General features: G+C 40.1%; 1 protein-coding gene and 1 pseudogene across 1 annotated transcript; one reads left to right on the forward strand and one right to left on the reverse strand.

Annotated features, from left to right (window-relative positions):
• Gstp-ps1 (glutathione-S-transferase, pi type, pseudogene 1) lies at positions 397 to 1,610 on the forward strand (annotated as a pseudogene).
• On the reverse strand, positions 6,172 to 16,862 carry Rab9b (RAB9B, member RAS oncogene family). Its single transcript, NM_001109018.1, has 3 exons — positions 16,710 to 16,862; positions 10,976 to 11,047; positions 6,172 to 9,792 (listed from the first exon to the last, which is right to left on the reverse strand). Exon 3 carries the CDS (start codon positions 9,748 to 9,750, stop codon positions 9,145 to 9,147), a length of 606 nt encoding a protein of 201 aa, NP_001102488.1. The 5' UTR covers positions 9,751 to 9,792; positions 10,976 to 11,047; positions 16,710 to 16,862; the 3' UTR covers positions 6,172 to 9,144.
• Between the last annotated feature and the right edge of the window lie 4,653 nt (positions 16,863 to 21,515).

A 21,515-nucleotide genomic window follows, 5' to 3' on the forward strand; every position in this document is an offset into this window, starting at 1 on the left:
TTCTTTTTGTTGTTGTTGTTGTGTTTTGTTTTTGTTGTTTTGTTTGTTGTTCTATTTTTTTGTTCAACTGCTCTAGTGTTTAGCTTCCTTGTATATAAAATAAAAGAACGGTAGGGTAGATAGGCACTTTCTATGCGCCTCTTTGGCTTGAACAGTCCTTACTCTAATGTCTATCTATGACAGTAAAGTAGCAAGTCTTTATTGTCCCCTTGTGGGGGAAAGCTGAAGTTACTCTCACTGAAGTTTGTATGAATTAAGAGCCATCTGTTTACTACAGCAACACTAAGCCAATGCAAACAGCTGCTGGGTTTGCTGTACTGGAGCATCTGGATGGAAGAGTGTTGTGATTGCTCTCTGTGCTTTTTATTATGTTGACAAGTGTAAAGACACAGAGAATTTCTAACGAGTAATAGTGCCTACATTCGCAATGTGATTCAGAGCAAAAAAGGAACTCTATTTCCCATCTATCACAGTTTTCTATTTTATCTGAACACACGCATTCCAGTAATTTTAACATATTTAAAAATAGCCATCAGCAGATTAAAGAGGGAGAAATATGGATGGTGGGAATATGGATACGACCAAAGGTTAAAACCCACAAGATAAAAATGGATTTTCTGCGTCCGTGTCCGAGATACTTCACCGTCTATGCAGCTTTGAGTTCACACCTCTGTCTACGCAGCAGCTATGCCGCCATACACCATTGTCTACTTCCCAGTTCGAGGGCGCTGTGAGGCCATGGGCATGCTGCTGGCTGACCAGGGCCAGAGCTAGAAAGAGGAGGTGGTACCATAGATGTCTGGCTTCAAGGCTCACTCAAGCCCACTCATCTGTATGGGCAGCTACCCAAGTTTGAGGATGGAGACCTCACCCTTTACCAGTCTAATGCCATCTTGAGGCACCTGGGCCGCTCTTTAGGGCTTTATGGGAAAGACCAGAGGAAGGCCGCCCTAGTGGATATCGTGAATGATGGAGTGGAGGACCTTCGCTGCAAATATGGTACCTTCATCTACACTAACTATGAGAATGGTAAGGATGACTATGTGAAATCCCTGCCTGGGCATCTGAAGCCTTTGAAACCCTGCTGTCCCAGAACCAGGGAGGCAAAGCTTTCATCATGGGTGACCAGATTTCCTTTACTGATTACAACTTGCTGGACCTGCTGCTGGTCCACCAAGTGCTGACCCTGGCTGCCTGGACAACTTCCCCTGCTCTCTGCCTATGTGGCTCACCTCAGTGCCCGCCCCAAGATCAAGGCCTTTCTGTCCTCCCCCGACCATGTGAACCATCCCATCAACGGCAATGGTAAGTGGACGAAGAGACCGGAGCCTCTTATCCCCCTTTTCCCAGACTAATAAAATTTGTAAGACAGAAAAGAAACAAACAAACAAACAAACAAAAGTGGATTTTTAAAATTCTATAAAAAACTAAAATTAATGCTGGACCTCAGAAATAAGACTGCTTGCCCAGTAGGCCTAGGCATGGATTCTATCCCCAGCACAACAAAATGAAGTATGAGAGAAGCAAATATGTCCCACATGGTCCATTTACTTCAGAAATATGAAAGTGGTCAATATACATCTGCACAACTATTGCTCCCGTAATAAATGCAAGAGCTAACGTGAGTTTTTACTTTCATTGGCTGAAGTCAGTGTGTTTAAAGACAGTATATGTGGGTGTTTGAGAAAATCAGTCTCTTATTCTACTAATGTTGATATCATTTGGGACAACTTTTTTTTAAATTAACTTGAGTATTTCTTATTTACATTTCGAGTGTTATTCCCTTTCCCGGTTTCCGGGCCAACATCCCCCTAATCCCTCCCCCCTCCCCTTCTATATGGATGTTCCCTTCCCCATCCTCCCCGCATTGCCACCCTCCCCCCAACAGTCTAGTTCACTGGGGGTTCAGTCTTAGCAGGACCCAGGGCTTCCCCTTCCACTGGTGCTCTTACTAGGATATTCATTGCTACCTATGAGGTCAGAGTCCAGGGTCAGTCCATGTATAGTCTTTAGGTAGTGGCTTAGTCCCTGGAAGCTCTGGTTGCTTGGCATTGTTTTTCATATGGGGTCTCGAGCCCCTTCAAGCTCTTCCAGTCCTTTCTCTGATTCCTTTAACAGGGATCCCGTTCTCAGTTCAGTGGTTTGCTGCTGGCATTCGCCTCTGTATTTGCTGTATTCTGGCTGTGTCTCTCAGGAGAGATCTACATCCGGCTCCTGTCGGTCTGCACTTCTTTGCTTCATTCATCTTGTCTAATTGGGTGGCTGTATATGTATGGGCCACATGTGGGGCAGGCTCTGAATGGGTGTTCCTTCAGTCTCTGTTTTAATCTTTGCCTCTCTATTCCCTGCCAAGGCTATTCTTGTTCCCCTTTTAAAGAAGGAGTGAAGCATTCACATTTTGATCATCAGTCTTGAGTTTCATGTGTTCTGTGCATCTAGGGTAATTCAAGCATTTGGGCTAATAGCCACTTATCAATGAGTGAATACCATGTATGTCTTTCTGTGATTGGGTTACCTCACTTAGGATGATATTTTCCAGTTCCAACCATTTGCCTACGAATTTCATAAACTCGTTGTTTTTGATAGCTGAGTAATATTCCATTGTGTAGATGTACCACATTTTCTGTATGCATTCCTCTGTTGAAGGGCATCTGGGTTCTTTCCAGCTTCTGGCTATTATAAATAAGGCTGCGATGAACATAGTGGAGCACCTGTCTTTTTTATATGTTGGGGCATCTTTTGGGTATATGTTGGGACAACTTTCTAATGGGCAATTTATCAAACGACATAAAATATTCATCTAGAATATTGATCTGTGATCTGGAAGTGTTGTGTATAAGAAATAGGTACAGATCTGAAATAAGCTTATTAGTAGTAACCTCCTTTTCCCCTTTATTGTATAAAAGGACACAATTTCATTACAACTATTACAGTGCGTTCTTAAATAGAAAATTATGCAAACATTAAAATCAATCCCTGGAATAAAAACAATGATTCATGGAAGTAACCGTGTAATAAGTGAAAAAGATTGCACAGTGAGTGTATGGTATTACAGTTTTCCCTGTATATAAATATATTAAAAGCCCACACAACAAAGATAAATCTGCTCATCTTAAAATTATATTATTAGAAGCAAATTTTATTTTATCTGGTTTGTCTATTTCCTTTTCTTGCTTTCCTGCCAGATATATGAGTCTGCCTCCCCCGACCCCCACCCCCGCCCAAATAGAGAAAGGCTTCAAAATGTACACTGGTGGCACTGTTTCTCCCCCAGAACAATAGAAAAAGAGAAGATTAAAAGCTACCAACACACGTTCATCTATCAGCGGGCTGTTAAGCTATGTAGTCCAAGACAAATGCGTTCTTTTTAAGGCTGCCAGGGACAATGCAATGGACGACAGAGATCTAAGCCTGGCTCTTGCTTCATCACCAGTGCTCCACATGTAGTCGTGATTCAAATTTTTACACTAATCAGTATCATTCAATTGACTTATTTCTTTCATTAGGTAGCATTTTATCAGCCAGTCAGAATAAAGAACATGGTTTGGCAGTCTGGTTAAATTCGGGAGTGCGTGAGAGAGACTTGTCCATAGTTGGCAGGGCAAGAAAGGAATTGACAGATTGAAAAATAAAGATGTGGACATACAGAGCTCGGTGATTGATAAAGCCTTGGTCTGTGGCTGCCTAGTAATCCTCTGTGTTCCCTTAGAGGAGACAGAAAGGTTTATGAAGATGCACAGTTTACTTCGGCCATTCCTGGAGGCCGGAAGATGACAGCTTCTCCAGCTGTGGACAAGCTTAGTTTCACAGGAAAAACACTAAGTAGCCTCTCCCTCTGTAAGGAGTAAACAAAAACCCTTACCCCCAAATCACTACACCACTGGCATCTAAATAAAAGGCAGTTCACTGATCACCAGCATGGGTAAACTTCTCAGTAGGATGTTAGTGAGTAGTGTTTAGCTTTTAGATTTTCTGTATTTCAAACCTTATTTGTAGGCATGCGTGTCTGTTTGTAGCTATGTGGATGTGACTGCAGGTGCCCACAGAAATAAGAGACTCTCAATACCTAGGGGACTGGAGTTACGGGTGATTGTGAGCACCTAACATAGGTGCTTGAGCCTGAACTCAGGAGATCTCTGAGACAGGAGAATGCACTCTTAACTACTGAGTCATCTCTCCAGTCACTAATATGTCTTTCAAAAATTAATATTTTATCATGTAAAACATGCCTAGCTTCTGTCGTTCTCCTTTTATCCTCTTCAAAAGAGTAGACTAAACAATAAAGGCTCTGTTGGTATGAGAAGTAGGCGTAAGTGAAGATATTTGCTTGGAAGAAGGGAACATTAGTGATAAACTCCAAAATATACACATATTTTGGGATATATGATATATGCTATGATCCTAATATTTATACTCACTCAGCCCTAATTCATGTCGAAATCCTAATGCACCAGATGCTGGTATCAGGAGGCTGGGGCTGGATGAGGTGATTATGTCATGGGACATTTATCTCCATGAATGGTACTAATGCATTGATTAGAAAGAGACCCCCTTCTGCTTGCCACACAATAAGAAGATTCCATTTGTAGATGAGAAATTACCAGACAGAAATCTGCCAGTACCTTGATCTTAGCCTCTCCAGCCTTCAGAATTGTGAGAAACGAAATTCGGTTGTTTGTAAACCACCCACCTTCTGGCATTTTCTTGTACCAGTCTGGACTATGACAGCATATCACAGTTTATCTTTCCTGAAATCAAGTATAAGAAGAATCACTCTCTGTGACAAATTCTGTTTGTCCCTAGCAAGGAAAGAAAGATGTGTGTTGACTAGATCACTGGACACTGAAAAAAATATTGTTGCAGGATTGCTTTAAGTAATTAAAATGAAACAGAGATGGCAGTCTCAAGTCCCATCATGAAATTATTATGTCTCAATTTCCCAAAGTGTTTTAATATTCAATTTTAGAATAGAACAAAAACTATGTTTTGCATACCCTCCATTTTCTGGGAAAAAAATCAGCTACTGTCCCCAAAATGAGATTTCATATTATGTCTTAAGACATCAAGAGGAAGTTCACTGTAAGTAATGATTGGGGCAGAAAAAATAGCAGGCAGATAGTTTCCTGCTTTGAAAATATCAATCTGGATGACAAAATTGATCCCCTCCCTTCTTTTTATCAATGATGGGGACCAAACCTAAGGCCTCAAGTATATTACAAGCACTCTACCGTGAAAAAAAAATCTCTTTTAAGGTGATTCGAAATTTGTGTTATTCTGTAGTCTCAAAGCCATATCATTATAGAATTTGGAGTATTATAATTTGAATATGACATAAAAATTCTGGAGCAAGAAAGAAGAATATTTTTGTCTTCCCAAAGATCTAATAACCAAAAGTGTGTGGAATGGATGAGACTGCTAAATCCGTAGCAGATGGAATAATCATGGTGATGAATCATGTATGATGGGGAGCCTTGCATCCATAATTTAAATGTTGCTGGACCAGCAAGATGGCTCAGCTGGTTAAGACACTTACCATCAATCCTGGTGATCTGAGTTGGAAAATTGTCCTCTGATCTCTTCACACCTACCATGGTGTGCACACACACATAAACAAATGAATGAATGAATAAATAAATGTAATTTAAAATGTCACTATTATGTATGTTCAAGCCATCTGATGTTTAGTGTAACATTCATGGCCAAAATGGGGGGGAGGTTAAAAGAATAGAACATTTTTGTATAAAAACTATCATTTCTGTTCTGACCTGTTTTATCTATATTTTCACATTTTAAATGTCTGGATCATTTATCAATCAAGAAAATAAAGAGAATGGACATAGTCTGTTTATATTTATAATTTCAATATTTAAAATGTATGATTAAAACTACAGTGTAAGATTAAGATCCATAGTCTGGTCTCAACACTCTATGCGTTAGAGAGGTCCGAAATAAAATAAAAGGAGGATCCAACTTTAAATCTTTTGAGTTTGTTTCTCAATCACCACTGCATGACTAGGGACATCCACTTGGAGTATCACATAAAAGATGATCCAGAGACCACATCGAGTGCCATCTGAGAGAGGGACTTGACTGATAGGTAGAACTGCTAAACTGACAAACTGCTCAAAAGAAGAAAAGGAGAGAAATAAAACCCCACAAACACTGTATGCTGGTTATTCAAAATGCACTTTTTATTCACTTTGACACAGATGATTTTTTCAAACAACTGGAACAAAATATCTTATCCACATTTTTTTTTTGAGATTTTTAGCAGCACCTGCAACAAGAGAATGGTGGAATACCTCAGGATAGAGTAGAGATGGCCAAGGCAGGCACAAAGACACCGGAAATGCATCAATCCACTGAAGACGTGGGATCTGAAGCCCCTTGAAAGCCAATGCGTGATGATAAATTAAATAAATATTTTATATAATATTTAATGGACTATTGAAAACAGTATACTTCTAATTAGACATATATTAGTGTTCATTAAATATCTAGTGTTCATTAACTATCTAGTGTTCATTAAAAAACACCTATTGAAAATATTTCACTGCATATTCTAGATATGCAGTCTATTTCTGAACGCATATGCACAGTTCTTGGTACCATGGCTAATCAGCTTTTGGTGTTTTTACTCTTACCCAAACTACGTTAACACCCGCTGAGTGTCACTCACTAAAACACCACTGTTTTGTCACATATTGTTAAGCACTTGACATTGTGAAGTGATTTGGTAGGAAAAAAATGTATGGCTAAGAAGAAAGGGGCTTCAGTATGCCTGCCAATAAAATTAACACTTGTCTCGACGGACAGGATGTCTGTGAACTGAACCCTCGTGTACTTTGATTTTTACTCAAATGGCCACATGCCACTCTACAGAGACAAATACTTTTTGTGAGCTGATGGAGATCTTTATGAAGGCCTGAGATCTACAGATAGAAACTATTATAAGCAGAGTGCAAGTAGAAAGAGAAGGCCCCAGGTCTCATGCACTTAAAAAATAATTACCATTTATTAGTTCTGACGTACAGATTTTCACCCTAACATGATTGTAGCAAAACGACTATAGAACATTGAAACCAGTGTGGCTGGCTATAGGCATAGGCAGGATAGGAACCAATATTTAAGAGTTGTGGGGTCCCAGTTCTGGCTTTGACTTCTGGCATCTAAATTAACTGGACAATAGGGTCAGGACTATACAATAATTTAAATATTGAGTAAGTCTGAGTTGAAATAAATACTGTCCTACTCTTGTCTACGTGGCCAAAAGTACCAGCGTTCTTAAAGCACATAAGGTCCCACAGGTAAGGCTGATTCCATGTGTGGCTACAATGGAGAATTCTAGGCTGTATTCCTGTGAATGCTCCCACCCAATCCCAGGCCTAAATCTCTTTGGGGGCCTTATCTAACTGTCCCTCTCTACATTGGTTCATACTTTTTATCATACATTTTTTAAAGCACAGATTAAAATCCATGCAGGTCAACTAATTACAAAAACCAGATGGCACACTCATCATATAGTATATATAATTGGCAGTCATGGTATTCAAAAATTGTCAAACCATTTTTGTTACAAACATGGTACCTTTGGGATATTTTTTAATAGTCGTTGCTGTTAAAGGCCAATCCCAGAATGGCTTGAGGATTTTTGAAGGCCCTCACTATACTTTTAACTTTTACTTTCATGTAAGTTCAACCAGAACATGGCACTGACATAGTTTGTATGTTCAGAACGTAAGCCTGAAGGAACTTTATACCAAACATGTAGCCAGTACAGGAATTCTTTTTACAGTATGTTAACAAATGGTCAGTCAGTGACTACTTTTATTGGGAGGGAGCACGATTAAGGCAGTCTATTCCACATTTGAACAAATTTAATTATGAGGAATTCATCCTAACACAAAGTTAAAAAAAATCTGCTCCTTTGCCAATTTTAATGTCCTAGTTTGGCCAGCTGAACATTCGGGGAGACATCCCAAGAATCAGATCCTTCTGAGATCTGAGATCTAACAAACAACTGAGTTAAGGAACCTGTGAGAAAAGCCCATCACTCTCCAATCCTTTCTGAGGCCTTCTGCATGAGCCAGCATGGTGAGCCATAGGACCATGTACAATGTAGGCAGAGAGCACTGCACCCGAAGCCACACACTAAGCAGCATCACTAAATTGATAAGTTGTCAAGGAAGCAACAGCTCTCTCTATGCAGCAGCAGTAGACTTAATGAAGGAAAAGCAGACCAACCTTGTATTTGCAAAGGTGGTTGGCATATTTAAGCATAATCCATTCAGTAGTGTTCTGTGACTCAAACACATGGATTAGAATCAACCTCCAGTGTCATTAGAGTAATTCTTATAGACATGATTTTTCTTCAGTTCATGTGAGAGTAAACCATACATAAGGATGTGAACATGTCAGCGTGTGTGTTTTTATACATCTACAGTCCTAATCATCACCGTCTTTTTCTTATACATGTTTAGAAATCCTTACTTCCATTATTGTTGTGGTAACACAGCTCAGAGTCTTATTTTTTTCCCTTTGGTAGAAATGACATAAACTTCTTGGCAAGAATCTGGTGATGGCCTTTGCTAGCTGGTTAATGGAACACTTTAAGCTCTTTCACTCCTTCATGCGGCTGGGTTCTAGGTTTAGACTATGATTTAAAAATACTTAAATCTCTCAGGACTAAAACTCTCTGAAATGTCCTGAGGCACACAAGAAGGGAAAACAGCAGAAATTACGCAAAATACACTTGGCTCAATAAAGCTTTTTTAAAAACTGCTCTACAACTTCAATTTGAAAGGTTCTGTTTCAAAAACAGAACATTATCTTTTACCTTCGTGTGTGTGTGTGTGTGTGTGTGTGTGTATGTGTGTGTATGTGTATGTGTGTGTGTATGATCACATGCATGCATGTACTTTCACGTGTGTATGCACGCACACCTGTGTGCATGCAATCACGTGCGTGTTTCCATGTATATGTGTCTGTGCATACACGCACCTGTGTGCGTGCAATCGCATGCATGTTTCCATGTACAAGTGTGTGCATGTGTGTGTATGTGTGTGTGCATACTACCAGAGAGCACAGTAGTTTTTACACTACAGACTGACCAACTTAGTGCACACTTGTCAAGAGTCCCTACATCTAACAACAAGAAGAACTTGCCTTGGAGCCACTGTTCAAATCAATGGTGTGACCTAGCATACAGTGTTCCAGCTGCTCCTCTACAGCTAACACCTGCCTAACAGCTTCTTCAAAGGCCACTGTCACATTAGTATCATCTTTGGCACTTGTTTCTAGATAAGGGTAATTTCCATTCTCCATGCACCAGGCTTGTGCCTCCTCAGTCGTCACTTGCCTATCCTCTTTGTCTACCTTATTACCCAAAACCACAAAGGGGAAATGCTCAGGGTCCTTCACATCTGCATAGTAGATGAATTCTTTTTGCCAGTTACCAAGGTTCTCAAAGCTCTGCCGGTCATCCACACTGAAGGTCAGCAGGCAGCAGTCGGCTCCCCTGTAGAATGGTGTTCTAAGGCTCTTGAAACGTTCTTGCCCCGCAGTGTCCCAGATCTGAAGGGTCACAAAGCGTCCATCTACCTCCAGATCTCGATTTAAGAACTCTACCCCTATCGTGTGAAAAGCCTGTGAGTCGAACTTGTTGGTTACATAACGGTTCATAAGTGAGCTTTTCCCAACTCCGCCATCACCCAAGAGGATGACCTTTAAGAGAAGGGATTTCCCACTCATTGTCGCAGCACCAAACACAGAGCCTTCTGCAAACAAAAGAACCTGAAAATACATGAACAGGGAGGAAGGGGAACAGTTAAGCCCAAAACAAATCAACTTCATAGAAAATTTCCCTGAATTATAAGCCCCCTGACAATGTTCTTATACAATCATTACTTGACTTAGAACAGAGAGAGGGGCAAGGGGAGGGGAAGAAAGAAAGAAGGAAGGAAGGAAGGAAGGAAGGGAGGGAGGGAGGGAGGAAGGAAGGAAGGAAGGAAGGAAGGAAGGAAGGAAGGAAGGAAGGAAGGAAGAAAACTGGTTATTTTTTCTGAGGAAGTGTCTTACCTGGGCAAGGAAAGCCTGAATGCCATGCACAAACCACCTAGCAGATGGGTCCACAGTTTGTTCAGTTCTGACACTATTCTAGGTGAGAGAGCCTAGAACAGGCATGCCACTCAAATGTATGACCGTATTGGCTTCCAGTTTGGACAGTGCCAAACAAGATGCAAACATGAAACTTATTTGAGATTTAATGTTTCCTTCTGAGGGACCTAGGTGTTATTGAAAGGTATATAATCTGTATTCTTGATTTTATCAGTTGAGATCTGGGTCCCATTTAGAGCAGACCCAAGAATTTGGAAAAGAGAAAAAGTTCAATGTTCTCTGGGCGTTTACTCCCATTATACTTGCATTGTGATGGATGCTCTAATAAATGGAACCTCCATAAATTTTTCTTCATGTACAATTACAGTTAACTAATATCAACATAACAGGCATTATTCAAAAGAGGATATTATGGGCATTTGAATTTAAGTTTTATTACCACAAAATCAATAATATGAAGATTCGTAATAAAATATAAACACTAGTAATCACACAGTACTTCTCTTGTCACATACACAATGTATTTATACCTGGCTACCTAGAATACAATATTATATGTTAAAATAAAATATTCTGTTAAGTACTGTCATACTAGATCTGTACTGGAAACTCAACAATGATGATATTAATCTAGCAATATTTAGGCAAGGGTCTCAAAAGAAGGGAACTTAAACTTTGATCAAACAAGTGCATGCAAAAGAGACTCAGACAGCACACACATTTAAATGGTAATTGAAAACCATAAAAAAAGAAAACCATAATAGTCTTTAAAATTATTTTGAAATGTATTCTATTTATAAACATTCACGTTTAATAGATGAAAGATCAAAATTCATAGCATAATCTCCTGATTACCTACCTACTTAGGGTTCTTTTCACAATTTCAATGTTCTCCTTTGTCCTTTTTGTTGCTTTATATTTTATTCGAGTTCTAAAAAACAGAATGAGAAGCAGATTTTTAATAATCTGTAATACAATAAAATAAGTCTTCAGGGAAAAACCATACTCCATTCAGGGAGAAGTCCCATAGCAATCTCAAGTAACCTGTGGAGAATTTTCCCAAATATTTTCAAGAGTTCAAAATGTTGCAGGTATTTAATGTGATCAAAAGAACTCTATGACCCAAACTTCAATTTACCCTAATAAGTTTGTACTTTGTGTGATTTTTAAAAATTGTGTTGTCTTTCTGCTGAATTCTCTATTCGAATAAAAGTAAATCAAAGAAAGTGGGTGACATTCCAAGAAGTGAAGTTTGGGAGAATGAAAGCAGAGGAATTTAAGGTATATCACAGATTACTTTTTCTTACCTATCAAGCTACCAGTATTCCCATCTCAAAAGCTACCGAGCCATTCAGCAATGTGCCTCAAGGCTGTCTTCAATTGATTCCACATCAGAGAAGAAATAATTACTGTTTATGGACTTACAGTATGCTCTCTTAGTTAACTGTTTTATTCATTATTTGATGGTATCTGTCTTGAACATAAGATTTTTTTGATTGGGTTTTTTTCTTTTGAGACAAAGTCTCTCTGTGCAGCCCAAGATGCTCTAGAGTTCGCTATGTAGCTTGAGATGGCTTTAAACTCCTGACTTTTCTGCCTCAACCCTCCTGCATGATGGATGTTGCAGGTATTCACAATCATTACTGAACACAAGTTGTAACGTTTGCTTGTCCTTACTAAAGCACACATGCATTTGCTTAATATTAGTACTTGTGGCATATCTTAATGAAGCAAAACTAGAATAGTGATCCAAAAAGACAAATAATTCCTATGCTTGTTAAGTGTGCTTTCTTGTTGAAGCATGAAGAAGCTGTTTAATTATCATATGTTGTTTGGCAAAGCTAATCAGGAATTTAATAACTATTTGAATCAGGAACTAAAACTCTGTAGAATCTTAAATTGTCTTCCATTTCTGTTGCTTGGCTTTTGTCCACATTTCTCTGCTTTCAAGTTTTTTGTCTTTAGAACTAGCTTAAGTAACCAATATTTCTTGAAGTGGAATGCTGGTGAAACTGAGATGTTAGCACAGTTTTAAATTCCCATTTTGTTGTCTTTGCTTTTGATATACTTAGGAGGGACATGGGGCCTCAATGGGCTACAAAAGTCCTCAACCAGTGAGCCATGTTCCCACTTTCATACCTTATCTTTAATACTAGACTATAGTATAATTTTATGGTTCAAAATTCTTCAACTCTCATTTTTAAAAGCAACAGAAGGAAGTACACATGTATGTAAACCATGGCTGGCTAGTATTAACGGAACCTAGAAAACAGGTGTTAACATCATTAAATAACTCATTAACCCTATTTTCCCAGCTGTGGATAAGCTCCCTAGATGGGTCAAAAACAGGAAATATGGAAACTAAATGCCCATCTCCAGGAATAATGATTAGTATTAATGTCCATTTGAGAGTTCTCTAGTTGGTAATATGCACATGTAACTCTAGGTAACTAAACTATATGCTATGGGGGAAAAGGAAAAAGAGTCTTCCTTGCTGCTATACTATTTGTTTTATGAAAATATTAGTTCCTCCTTGTTCTTTAATGTGTAGCAATGCCTGGCTCCCTAACAATTTCTAAGCATCTGTATAGATGCTCGAGAGTACTGAAAGAATCTTCCGGTCTAATCCTTCTCTAACATTTGAAAAAGCATTGAAATATCCTAGTAAGAGCACCAGTGGAAGGGGAAGCCCTGGGTTCTGCTAAGACTGAACCCCCAGTGAACTAGACTGGTGGGGGGAAGGCAGCAATGGGGGGAGGGTTGGGAGGGGAACACCCATAAGGAAGGGGAGGGGGGAGGGGGATGTTTGCCCGGATACCGGGAAAGGGAATAACACTCGAAATGTATATAAGAAATACTCAAGTTAATAAAAAAAAAAGAAAAAGCATTGAATGCTTACTGTGTGCTTGTGTCCTTACCAAGATGATCCTCTCTATCAGGGGATCTTAACCTTGCTAGTGCTACAACCCTTGAGTACAGTTCCTAGTGTTGTGGTGACCCCCAGTTTATCTTTGTTGCTACTTCCTAACTGCAATTTTACTGCTGTTATAAATCATAATGTAAATATATCTGATATACAGGATATTTTATATGCAACATTTGCGAGACACTTGTTTCATTTCCCCCACAAAGGGTTCATGAGTCACAGGTTGAGAATGGCTCCCATACATCCTCCTCCTTCATTGCTAATGCCCATTTATGGCTAAAGGTAGAAAGATACACAGTTTAGGTTGACCTCCTTGCCTTCACTAAATCCTGCTGACTTGGCCCCCAAATACTAATTTCTACTGCTCTATTTCCACCTCTATTTTTAAAATTAGAGTCTTTCTGTGTTGGCCAGACTGGTGTCACAGTTATGGTCTCAAGAAATCTATCCTTTTTTTTCCATTCCATTCTTCAAACTAGGTGAGGTTACAGGTATTTATCATTACACATGGTTCTGTTGCCCTTTAGCCATCATCTTCTTACATCTAAGTTATGTGAGGTGAGCCTTTCCGATTTTCTATTCCTACCTCTGGTTTCTCTTCACCCAATTTATTTTGTAGTTTTAACACTGAACACCCAATAGATAAAGATCTCTTTGGAAATGTTTAAGGCAACGATTTGCTCGTAAGGGATTTACAAATAAACATCTAAGCTTTAATCTCACCATAGGGACTGAGGATAGAACCCACTGGTGGGAGAACTTGTATAATGTGTATGAGATTCTGGGTTGGATCTCTCAGGGGAATTCTTTTTCACACTAGAGACCGTAGGAGAAACTTCTGCTCAAAGCAACTGATTATATATTTTAAAATAATCAGAAGATACCTCAAGTATCCATATAAAACCAGACAGTGGTGGCAGATATGTTTAACTGAAACACTCAGGAAATGGACGAAAGAAGATCAGAAATTCAAGGTCATGCTCAGCTAGAGGAGTTCAAGACCATTCTGGAGTACATAAGGGCTCGCAGAGAGGAGTGATTGACAGGTATGGGAAGGAGATAAGAGAGTGCTGCAGGTGAGAGTAATCACAATGCATTACATACCTGTACAAAATTGTCAATGATCAAATTTAAAACAAAATATTTAGACATTTTAAAAAGGAAAATAAAATTTCTTCATTGAGTCCTTTATAGGAAAAAAAAGCCCAGATTACGAAAGTCTCTAATATATAGAAATGAGTAATACTTAAGGAAATTGAATCAGTTATTACCCTTTGATTATTAAACATTGCACATTTGAATCAAATTATCATATCGTACCCCATAAATATGTCTATATTTTATGTCTCAATATAACTTCTCATTATTTGCAGTTGATATTATCTCACTGTTTGATGTTGTTAACAGACTTCTTTTTTAAAAGTCTGTCTTTCATGCACAACCAATTTAAAAATTTTTGAATAGTGAGTTGTATCTGCTTGGGTATGTTTTTGAAGCGATTTCAGCAGATGGTACCAGAATCCATCATAAAAATAAGCAATAAGTATTTATGATTTAATAGATTAGGTAGATACACAAATTAATGTCTTGGAATTTATGCCCACAATTGATTGATGATCCTGTAAGATATCCAAATGTTAACACATATAATGTAACCAAAAATACAAATTATGAATTCATCTGGATCCCTTTCCAGACAGTACTCAATAGAAATTCCACCTGTTGAACATCAATGGAAGATTTTTAATTTCCTTTTTGCTACACTCTCATTTTAAAATACGTAGTTCTAACAGGATCTCCATTCCTACCAAAATCAAGAGGAGAACAATGATATCCATTTTGTTTTCAGTAGATGCTGTCATTCCTGTTATTTTTGAAGATGAAGATGAACTACGTCAGTACATATCCAAACTGAAATGAACCAGCCCAGTATAAAAATCAACGAACCCAAGTTCCCTCCCCCAGGAGATGCCAAATTTGATCCAACACAAAAAGAAAAAAGCATTAAGCAGAGAGAAGGATTTTTTGATAACAACAAATATATCACACGAAGGTGAAATTCAGTATGGCTCCCATATCAAACTAGATCTGAATGAAATTTTCTTTTTCTCTTCCTTTTCTTTTCCTTTTTTAAAAAACCCAGTACTGGGAATCAAACCCAGGGCACTGTGCATCAAACACTCTACCACTAAGCTACACTTCCAGCCCTTGGACTACAATATTTATTCTAATTTTTGTCCCATTCAGAGAAATATCTGGCTTTGATTCAAATATCGTCTTGGATAATAAGATGTATCAGAAATTCATATAACCAATATTCCCAGCTCTTTCTTCTTCAGTACACTTGAAACCTTTGGAATCAGCTATGTTTGCACCCATACAGGCTTATTAAAATTACTGGATTTAGTTGGGGGTGCTTGAGATTGAGAGCAAGGCAATAAAATAAAGGTTGAACCTTTTTAAAACAACGCATGTTATTATGATTATGGAGAGAGAGAGAGAGAAAAAAAGACGCAGAAGCAAATTAGCGGCATCAGTTCAGTTTCCATGGTGTGGAATGATGCTTCCAATCAGCACAGGTTATTTGGTAGCAAGTCTTTACAGGGGTGTGTGCTGCAGGGCTTGGTGGGGGGAAGAGAAGGGGGATAGACAATGGATGAGAGTGGCCTTGGTGGAAGTCTGTACAGGGGAGGGGGACATGGCTGGAGCTGCCACCAAAACCCATCTTGTGGCGACATGCTGATTAGGGCTATTCACTTTACTGTTTAATCCTGAAATGATATTCAGAAATACTGCACTGAAGAAATGGGTGTGGCTTTCTTTAATGTATGTAAAAATCAACACAAGAAATAATTGATCTTCAAGACCCTCTAATTTAAATGGTGTAGGTTGCTTCCCATACAACCTGATGCTGGGAAGGGGGTTGTTTTTACAGCGGCGGGGAAGCCCTGTGACGCACTCAATTTACTTCGCAGAGCTCAGTTATCAGCTACACCCATGCTATAAAGTCTAGATGCCATAGTTGTCATGCCACTGAAATGCTATTTCTAACTTTATGCTTGCATTTACATCATATATGCAACGAAGTGTTCAGTGTGGAAAATTATGTCTAATATTTTACTCTTCGTAACAGTTCTGAGCCAATAAGCCCAAAGACACACTTGATAGGAACTTGGCACTGTCCCCAGGCCACATCTTCCTTAATAGGCTGCCTGGAAGTAAAGGTTTTCAGGACACGAATACAACGTCCTTAGGAGACCAGGAATGCTGGCATCTCTACACCAGGAACACTGTTTTAATATTGAGAACTTAAAAGTGTAATACCCCCGCATAGTCCCAACTCAGATCCAGGTCCTCTCACCTCATCCTTAGCTCCTAGAGCCAGCCTGCGGCGCATGCGCAGTGAACCACACCCGCTCCCCACGGAGCCCTGCGCCTCTCTGCCCCGTCTGGCAGCCACTCCAGATTACTCAGCAACGCCCCCCTCCACCATCACCTACCTCGGACTATAACCTCAGCAGCTTCTAGGCTCCTTTACTGAGGTGCCAGTCACCCCAGCGATGACCTAAACTGCCCTTTCTCCCTCCTCCCACAGGCCCCCCACCTCCTGGCCTCCCAGGTCCGCCAGCCCTAGCCCCCTCTTCAAGCCCACTCGCAGACACCTTACCCAACACAATGGGAGGGACAGAGGACAGGGCTGCAGATGCCGGGCAGGTCAGCTCTGCGTGCCTCTAGCCTGGCTCCTTGGCGACCCGGTCGCAGCTCAAGCTGCCACCTCGTCCTCAATGGGGCAGCAAGTGCAGCTTGGACCTCGGTGGCCTGACAGCTGCCGCTCGCTCCCGCTGCTGCTGCCGCCGCGCAGCGTCTCGCGCCCGCGCCCGCCAGGGGAGGGGGCGGAGCCCGCGCCGCCTCCTAGTGCCCCCTTCTTTGCGCTGGGGACCCACTACAGCCTCCTCTGGGAAAGAGTGTGCCCTGACTGGCTTGCTCTTCCTTCGTGCTCCTTGTCCAACCCGGATCTCCCTGTCTTTCTTCCCCTCTCAATTGATTAGAAGTCACAGTGACAATGGACCATCAAAAAAATTACTCTGGTAGCTTAGCTTCTCTTCTGCCTAGGGCCTAAAGTCTCAGGAAGAGCTAGCTCGCTGCAGCTTCATTTCCCCCAATGACTCTTCTATTTATCTCATTTACCAAAGAATCAATCTTTCTTTCTTTCTTTTCCTCCTTCCTTCCTTTCTTTTTTCTTTCTTTTATGGATTTGCTTGTTCTCTTTTTATGCCAAGAGGCTAATATACACACATTTCTTCTACAGAAAATCACATGATCACAACACATTAGTAGGCCCTGTTGGTTCCCATTGCTTAAGAATTTCTCATGATTTCCAAAAGAAAAGCTGACATTTGTAACTCAGACACAGAAAGCACATAGGCCTATGCATCTCCTTACCAATTACTGTTCTAGAGAATCTCAGACAGCAGTATTCGAGGTTCCAGGAATTCAATAATCCAATTATGGCCAGCCACCAAACTAGTTCCTCCTAACCTTTGGTAGCCCTCTGGTATCTTCAACTACTTCGTGATTACCGCCCCCCCACACACGCACACACCCCTCTCCACCCTCATAACCAAAGGAAGGGAAATTTCTTGAAGTAATCTAGCCCGTGCTTTATCTATTTCTCAGTTACACTCATGTCTTAAGCCTCACTGCTTTCTGAACAGTCATGCGTATATGACACTGCCCCCTCCCACCATATGTTCCTCACACACACCATCCCTCCGCCTTATACCACTGTCCCTCTGTCTTTTCACAAGGCAAAACCACCAATCTCAGGAAGGCTCCACTTAAATGCCACGTTGCAGGATAGTCTTTCTCCATAATCTCATCATGAAGACAGTGCCTCAATTTATCTCTTATAGCCTTTTATAGCTTGCTGTGTTCTTATTTCTCATCAAAATCAGGTCTGTGTGATTATATATATTTAATACATACTTACCTGGTTACAACTTTCTACCCAACTGAACTATAAAGTACTATTGTTTCAGATACTGTGTTTAAGTTCACAAACTGCAGTCCCCTCCAAATCTAGATGCATATTATGTACTAACAAAGTATTTATTAAATATGAATGAATAAATGACATATCACCAATAATTTTTGATATTTTAAAATAAATGTATCTAATGCCATCCCTTGCATGGAGTAAACCCACCTCACCTCTCAGACAAACACACTATAATAATCTTGAGGTGAGAAAAAGATATATACCATCCTGTAAAGTAATTTTTACTAGTTCTAATTTTCAATAAAAGAAAATATCTTGCATGATCCTTCTACAATTTGGGGGTGGTTTGTTCTTCAATTGTTCACATAGTGAAGCTTTTGTCCCCAACACGGTAGCATCACGGTGATGAGACCATTAAGAGATAGAGCCTGGTGGAATGTCATTAGGTCCTGAGGAGTGGATTAATGATGATCTGGCAAAGTGGATTAGTCTTTAAGGAGTGAGCTAAATATCATGGCAATGAGATGTTAAAAATTAAAAAAAAAAGTAAAAAGACACCATGGACTTGCCTGTGTGTTCATTTTTGCTTCTTCATCATGCTGTTTCCCATCCAGGAACCTCTCATCAAGGTACTGGTCGCATTCCATTTGGACCCTCTGTCCTTTATAAGGGTCCATCAAAATAAGCATCTTCATAAATTTCACAGTCTTGGCTATTTTAGTATAGCAGTACATAATGGAGTAAGGTCTAAATATTTGTATGTGCATATCTAATTTATATGTGTAATAATTGTGCACAATACACACACATTATAAAACACACTAAAAATCACTTCACTCTTCAACATAGAAATTGTGAAAGAAAGAGAGGAAATATATTGATGTTACAATGTTTATTTTCTGTACCCTAGTAAAATGTTCTGTGAACAGCTCAAAATTAAATGTCTTTAGTAGAGTTTCATCTTCAGGCATAATAAACTATACGTGTTTCTTCTTTGCCAAGAGATGCTGGGTTTTGACAGTTTTTTCTTTTTCTTTTTCTTTAGTTTTATTCTTTAATCCTTTTCTACAATCCAGTCTTTATCCCCTTCTTGGTCTGCTTACCCCCTCCCCAGACTACTCCCAATCTCATACCTCCTCCACCTCACCCTCACCAGACCTCTAAACTCCCTGGGGCTCCAGTCTCTTGAGGGTTAGGTACATCTTCTCTGAATGAACCCAGACCCAGGAGTCCTCTGCTCTATGTGTGTTGGGGGCCTCATCTCAGCTGGTGTATGCCGCTGGTTGGTGGTCCAGTGTCTTAGAGATCTCAGGGGTCCAGGTTAATTGAGACTGCTGGTCCCCCTACAGGGTTGCCCTCCTCCTCAGCTTCCTCCAGCTTTTCCCTAATTCAACCATAGTATCCCAGCTTCTGTCCATTGGTTGGGTGTTAATATCTGCATCTGACTCTTCAGCGGCTTGTTGGGCCTCTCAGAGGGCAGCCACGATAGTCTTCTGTCTGTAAGCAAACCATAACCTCAGTAGCAGTGTCAGGCCCCGGGACACCCCTTGAGGTGGATACCAAGTTGGGCCTGTCACTTGACCTCCTTTTCCTCAGTCTCTTCTCCATTTTTGTCCCTGCAGTTCCTTCAGACAGGAACAATTATGAGTCAGAGTTTTGGCTGTGAGATGGCAACCCCATCCCTCACTTGATACCCTGTCTTTCTACTGAAAGTGAACTCTAAAAGTTCCCTCTCCCCACTGTAGAGCACTTCATCCAAGGTCCCTCCCTTTGAGTCCTGAAAGTATTTCACCTCTCAGGTCTTCTATTCTAGAGGGTCTCCCTACCTCCTGAGGTTGCCTATCTCCATTTTCTCCTGGCCCTCAGGGCTTCAGTCCTTTTTCCCCACTCAATACTTGATCATGTTCCTCCCTTCCCCTCCCTGTCTCCTCTATCACCTAGGTCCCTCCCTCTGCCACCCTCCCCAAGATTGCTTTCTTTCCCATCCCTAGTGGGATTGAAACATCCTCATTTATGCCCTTCGGCATGTTAACCTTCTTGAATTCTGTGGACTGTATCCTGGGTATTCTGTACTTTTGTGGCTAATATCCACTTATTAGTGAGTACATACCAGACATGTCCTTTTGGGTCTGGGTTACCACACTCAGGATGATATTTTCTTTTTTTTTTTCTTTTTTCTTTTTTTCGGAGCTGGGGACCGAACCCAGGGCCTTGCGCTCGCTAGGCAAGCGCTCTACCGCTGAGCTAAATCCCCCACCAGGATGATATTTTCTAGTTCCATCCATTTGCCTGCAAAATTCATAATGCCCTTGTTCTTAATAGATGAATATTATTCCATTGTGTAAATGAACCACATTTTCTGTATCCATTCTTCCATTGTGGGACATCTGGGTTGTTTCTGACTTCTGGCTACCACAGATAAGGCCACTAGGAACATAGTAGAGTATGTGTCCCTGTGGCATGGTGAGACATCTTTTGGGTTTTTAATGGTCTTCAGGAATCTCCCAAATCTCCATATGAGTGGTAAACACTTTCTTATTTGTAGGCTTGGAGACCTAGTCCTGTAGTCAAGATCTCATCACTACCGAGGACCTTAACTTCACTGTTAGAGAATGTTGGAATCACTGGGGGTAAGCAAAACCTTGCCAAAATTCACGTATCCTAAAGGTAAATTCTATACTAAGAATATTTATGTACCTCTTATAAGAAACAAATAAGTAAACTTTAATGACCTTAAACTAGGCACTGTATTCTTAGATATGATACCAATGACAAAACACACTTTGAGTCCTTCAAAATGAAAGAAATAAATTTTGTATGCTTCAGAAGACAGTGCCAAAGCTCTCTGTGATAAACACCTACACACTACAGTGACTGATTTGCACAGCATTGCTAACACAAAGTTTAAGCAGTGTTTGCTGATTACTTTGTACCACATAACATTGCTTCAAATCTCTAATTTGTAAGTGTGGAAAATAGTAATACTGTGCTAATCATGGGGATTTAACTGTATATAAAAGTATCTAGGACTTTAGTAAGTAATCAAGGAATGCTAGTATTATTAAAAATCCCAGAAATATCCTGGACATTAAATGTATATATTCTTTACAAAAATAAGACACTATCAAGAGGCTGGGGAGATAGTTCATTATAGAGAGCATGGTGTGCAAGCATGAGGGCCTGAACTCAGATTCCCAGCACCTGTGTACAACGCAGGGCACAGATCATGGCAATGTGCATGTGTGACCACAGCAGTGGAGGTCTGAAACAGGCACTTCACTGGAATTCATTGACCAGTGAGACCAGTCAGTCTATTAACTCCTGATTTAGCAAGAGACCTTGTCTCAAAAAATAATAAGTAAAGCAACCAAGAAAGACACTTGAAGTCAACCTCTGTCCTCAACACACATATGATGTGAACAGATGACTGCATAACAATACACACACATACACACATCGCACTTTTGATAATGA

The sequence above is a fragment of the Rattus norvegicus genome, chromosome X, assembly GCF_021556685.1.
Source record: "Rattus norvegicus strain SHRSP/BbbUtx chromosome X, alternate assembly SHRSP_T2T, whole genome shotgun sequence".
NCBI lineage: Eukaryota > Metazoa > Chordata > Mammalia > Rodentia > Muridae > Rattus > Rattus norvegicus.